At 34.6% G+C, this 6,000-nt stretch overlaps 1 protein-coding gene across 10 annotated transcripts in view; it reads right to left on the reverse strand.

Annotated features, from left to right (window-relative positions):
* The window catches only part of LOC145293203 (uncharacterized), an 897,849-nt gene that overhangs the window by 174,920 nt on the left and 716,929 nt on the right, over window positions 1–6,000 (reverse strand). For all 10 annotated transcript variants that reach the window (XM_080139718.1, XM_080139714.1, XM_080139719.1 and 7 more), the window contains exon 7: window positions 264–437. In XM_080139718.1, coding sequence (XP_079995844.1) covers window positions 264–437 — 174 coding nt within the window. The remainder of the gene's footprint in view (window positions 1–263; window positions 438–6,000) is intronic.

The following is a 6,000-nucleotide window of genomic DNA, read 5'->3' on the forward strand; positions in this document are numbered from 1 at the left end:
AACAGAAGGGTGTCCATGCATGCAAGTCACCAGCACCTACACAAAAATAACAGTTCTGTACATGCGCTTTTTCCATCTTACAAATTCCCGCTTGACAGGCCATTTGCAAGATGGAAAAAGCTATTTGAATATAGTAAATTGTCATGATATTCTGATCTCTATTTTGTTGAACGTTGTGTGACCATGCAAAGTTGAATCGTATAAATAAAGTAAAGGTATCGATTTGTTAACAAAGTAATCGGCATTTAAAATTCTTTACTCACGTGTTCCATAACTTCGGCATTGATATTGGCTGGACTGTTGAATTCATACGGGGTTAGCTCAAGGCGAATGGCTTCCTGACTCATGGAACGAATGAAATAGGAGATATCCAGTTGAGGATTGACCTGATGACATACCTTTAGTAAATCATCAAATCTTCTATGACGTTCAGTAGCCTAAAAAAAAAAAACACAATATTAATATAATTTTTTTTTTCCTTAGAATCACTCTAAACAATTCACTGTTATTCAGTCTCAGTTAAACTCGGGTTGTAATGTAGTTGTTACATGTCCACACTCGAGACCCACACACTTTCTGCAGACAGTCGCAAGGAAACACAGACAAAGAAAGGATTCGACTCACCTTTTCCAATTGAAACAACAGACATTTATTTACAAGTACTTTCAGAATAACGCCTTGTCCCTTATTCAAAAGTCTTCTTGTACTCTAATGTGCTTAATAATAAGACTCTGCCATGTTGAACATGACATTGGTATTCTGTCTTTGTCCTACCATGTTTAGGACGCGTCTTTCCTTGCTGCTATTGGGCCACGTGTGTAACAAGTCTATCTCTATCTTCTAAGGTCAAGGATCTATGTTTTTCTTTTTTATAATCTTTTTCTTTCTTTCTTCCTTGCCATGACGTCACCTCGCACATGGCTCAGTAATTTTCATACGGTTGCTGCTGTTGCTGTCACTGGTTTATGTGTGTCCATGCTCTGTTACAAGGTTCAGAATACATTCATTGCGCCATGTTACATTTGATTGAATGTTAGACTCCCACTAGTTTAGTCGTTTTTGAAGATGCAGAGTAATGGTTTTAGTTTTATGGATTTGTGGTGTGTATCTTGATGGCAGAGTTTGTTATGGCCCTCTCTTATTGAGGATGAAAGTGTCAAGACTGGAGTCAGCTTTGTGGTATGGACAAGTTGAAAGAAGATTCAGTTAGATAAAATATATAAACACATTCCGATTGAGAGCAAGGAAAAGATAGGCCGAGAAAAACTCAGAATGATTTTGTTAAAGATGACCTTAAGCAATGGTGCATAAAAACTGATGTGAATGATAGTTTTATAGAGAGAATCACTTTGTATTGCCGTAGCCAACATACAGCCTACATATTTTTTTTATGGAAATCGTTTCAGACAAGGCATGAAAAGGAAATGTCGCAAACGCACTCATCTAAAGCACTGATCACAACAGTTATGTGAAACATGGAAAATAAAAATCTCCAAACAAAAATTATCTAAAAAAACCCAAAAATTTCTAAGAAAAAAACAGAAAATACATAAAAATAAAGAAAACAACACAAAAATCCAAACAAATAAAAATAACAAATCAATACAAAGAAAAACAAAGACAAAAATACAAAAAAAAAAAATAAAGCACAAAAACAAATAAAAATAAAACAAAAATACAAAAACAAAAAAAAATACAAATAATAATAAAAACAAAGGCTATTTACTAGGTAACTTATCTCAAGCCAGCATTGCTAAAAAGAATCTTAAGACAGGATCTTTCTTTTCTTTATTTACTATCAAAGCCGAAAGGCCACTCGAGGATAAGTGCTAATGTGTTTGCCAGGCGAACGGTGAAACAACATTATAATAATTTAATAATATAGTTTAAGGTCATATCCAGGACCTAAATGTAATGCGAACAAACATCTCGTTGTACAACTCCCCACTTTAGATGACCCTGCACGTAATTTATAATTCCCTAACTCACATGTCTCAGTGACAATGTGTTTTGTTTTTGTGAATAAAAGTAAAAAAACATATAGACGTTGCCAAGTGATACACAAGAATCACAAAGCAGCACTCATTCAACAATAGAAATTGCCGATTGATACATTGCCAAGGATAATTTCGAAACGGCACTAAAAATTGCTGCATGGTGTCAAAGAAGATGCAAAAATAGAATGTATTTCATGCAACCCTAGAATTTCTCATTTCAGAAGCGTCATGATGTATGGCAATGAATTTGGAGCCCTCACCTAGTCCTCTCTGGCTTATCCAATGCTCCATGACAGCTCCATAAGTAGATGAACTTATCATACCCAACATATAAGGTGAAAGGATTTTCTGAAAACACTACACATGTCCAGCATGAGGATTATTCTAAAGATGCACTAATTATGTTTGTACAATTGTGTGGGACTTTCATCCTCTTGACTGAACCGTTGCATAAGCATGCATGTCCTAAATCGCAGGAAGGTTGACCGGCCAAGGAAAACTAGGAAGTGATTGGACAGAGTGGAATTTGGAAACAGCTGACGCACTAAACTGTAAGAAATGAACAATGAGCTTGCATAAAATCTGAACAAAGGGGAAGATTACATTAAATAAATAAAAGAAGAAAAATATATTGCTAATCAGAATATAAAAAAATTCATTTATTCAAAACAACAATAGCAATTATCAAGTGACATATTGTGAAATGATAGATTGCCAAAAATGATCTAAAATTGCACTTATCAAAAGTAACCATTGAAATTTCTATATAATGTATTGCAAAAGGAAATCTAAAAAAAAAACATAACTTCCAATGTCAAACTAACAATGTTGCATATTACACATCCCATGTCAGTAGCGATTAAGTTAGCTAGTGTGGATTTTGACAAGGGTTACATTTAGTGCATGCCAGGATAACTCAGATCTATAAAACAGAACGGTTCCCAGTGTTGAATCAAAAATAAGTGACAAGGAGGGGCAAGAGGGCAAATGCTGTACAGAAAATAAAATCAAATGATGACATGATGTTCCATTTTTGAGTGAGAGAAACAAAGGTTTGAAATCAGTTCTCTCCTAGAGGCTATGCAAAAAAGACATGGTCAATAATGTAAAAAATTGATAATCTGAGTGAATGATACCAATATCTCTGTCCGTCTGTGTCACTCATTTTTAAGTTAGAAAGAATATGTTAAAGAGGGAATTATTATTTAGTTGTTTAGTTTCTCTCTCCATTAAGTCCATTCTCTTTAAGGAAACTCAGCAAACGTCTCCCCTGTGTATTACTTTCATGCATGAAAAGAATTTTATTCGTCTAAGTTATGCAGACGAAGCAATCGACAACTACTAAACTCATGAAACGGCGATAATGAAAAACAGATGATGATTAAGAGAATAAAAAGATTATATGAATGAACACTGGACACGTATATATAAAGTTGTTTAATTAGTTTGTTGATTTTTCATGCCAATATAACAATAACAGTAAAAAAATTCAAAATCATCATCATCATAGAGTTTCACTTCATCCTAAAATCCATCATCTGGCAGTGTTCAAAGCATCCCTCACGTCCGCATTGAGCATGCCTCGTTTAGGGGCCAATCTGTAGGGATGTGTGTGATAGTTTGCACACCTTGTGCAAGTTGTCTTTTATGATACCAAACTTTGCTCGGGCCTAATTGAGTATTACCTTATCTTTCCAGAGGAGTTTAGAGCCTGCTCGGAGGTCTTCTTTAGTGCGGGAAGAGCCTTGCTATTGTTGTCTTTGACTGACTCATTCCATCAATGCAGGCGTGAGGACGCCAGTGTTGTTCGTCTAAGGTCTGTGATATTGGCAAATCTCTTGCAGAATAGTATTATCATTATATATATTACATCATTATATAGAATTTTCAATCGTTACTTTCGATAAGTGTAATTTAGATCATTTTTTTTGGCAATCTATCATTTCACAATATGTCACTTGGAAATTGATATTGTTATTTTAAATAAATGATTTTTTTATATTCTGATTAACAATATATTTTTCTTCTTTTATTTATTTAATGCAATCTTTCCTTTGTGTCACTGCGGTACATCTTGATGCCCATGTAGAGGATAACAGATTGTTGTTGCTCGACAATTTCAAAATGATACATTGCCATAAGGAATATGAAAACGCTTATCTGAAACAACCATAGCCAAGTAGTACATTAGCATATGATAAAAAATGGTCTTCAAACTTGTCTAATGTAATCATAGAAATTGTTAGGTGATAAATTGCCAGCAATAATCTTAAAGAAACCATAGCAATTGTCAAGTGTGGCATTGATGAAGAGAATTTCAGAATTGTATTTATCCTAAGCAACGATTGTTCCTCTCAAGTGATACATTGCCAAATAAAACATCATGATAATAATAATAATACTGGATGTTAAGCAGCCATCAAGTGTTGTGCATCTGAACTAGATTTGTAACTCTGAAATTTTATCCCTTCATTATTTTACAGCTGCCAACCGTTTTGAAATGTTTATGTGTACAACATCAACATTAATTGACCATGAAATTACGATGAAGTCTTATTAATGATGACATAATTGAGTTTTAGCGAAAAACAAAATGTGGAGTAATTTATGCAACTGTGCAATACAAATCGTTCAGGTGAACTCGTTTTCCTTGCAAATTATTGTAATGGAAATTATATTTCTCAAAGACATGGCTTCCCAACTGCCATCCTCTCCACCCAGCATTTGACAAGAGTGGACAGCTGTAAAGTTACCCAAAGTAGCCTCACTCACAAGGTAGACAAAGAATAGGAAAGAACTCGCTTTTTCCCCATGTTGTAACAACGACATTCATTTCCTCATTCTCCTACCATGCGTGACTTCTAGTTACAGTTGTGACGTCACACACGTGATCGTTTCTTTAATGTGTTCCTTCTCCTTTTTACTTACAATGACGTCATTTTGCATCTCTATGCATTTGCATACACGCGTCTGTGCTCTGTTACATATTATACTCACCAGAGCCATCTGAATTGAGCTTATTTTCAAAAGTGTTGGTGACATAATGCAGCCTTTGCTGGAAACACACCCCAAAATGTATCAAGAGAGCTTGGTCTTTATGACGAGTGTGACTTTGTACAAACTATAGGCTAGTTTCTATTTTTTTGCCTCCCTACGAGGGCAAAATTAGATATAAGATCATATTTAATGTTGGAAAAATCCGGCTCCCCAAAAAGATCAAACTCTTGATTAGAAAAAAATAAACCTGCCTCCTCTAAAAGGATTTCTTCTTCACTTACTGAGGACATAATAAACTAAGTGTAGCATTAGAACAGGTACTACACCCTGATCTTGTATATTTAGTTTATTGGACATCATATTAACACAATATTACACTAATGTTAAACGTTAAAATAATAATAAACATAATTTCCATTAAACTTAGGCCTGTTAACTTTGGGGGTCGAGGGTGTTTCTAATTGTCTACGACACTTTGTGATTACTCTTAGTCAGCCCCTTTCACCACAATACCGCATTCATACGGTGGAGTTAAACCTACTTAATAGAACCCCGATCGTTTTTATGAGTGAAGTTAGGTACATGTGTGCATATGTATTTTCTTAAATTTATAACAATAATGTGATTTCATTTGAAAGAGTGTTTGTTGAGGAGAAATTAAGTTGAGTGTATTTACAATGTATAATGAATTATGGGGAGTGTGTGTGAGACTGGAGAAGTTAGAGACGTAAGATAAAGAAAGCAGAGGAGGCAAGTATTGAGGAAGATGCATATTTTTATCTTCATCTTTCCATTCCTCTATGTGTTCTCATTTATTTATCTTTATTCTTTCTTCAACGTGTTTTTATTTTATTTCATTTTATTTTATTTTTTTTTTTTTACATACCACTTATCAAGGCTCGGAGGCCACTCTAGGATAAGGGTTAATGGGTATACATTAGTCAATAGGGGGACGGTTGATCAAGAACTTATTGACGTTGGGCTTGAAGACAATCAGATTGTAGTC

Source organism: Euprymna scolopes, chromosome 14 (genome assembly GCF_053919585.1).
Source record: "Euprymna scolopes isolate OS-2025 chromosome 14, ASM5391958v1, whole genome shotgun sequence".
NCBI classification, from domain to species: Eukaryota; Metazoa; Mollusca; class Cephalopoda; order Sepiida; family Sepiolidae; genus Euprymna; species Euprymna scolopes.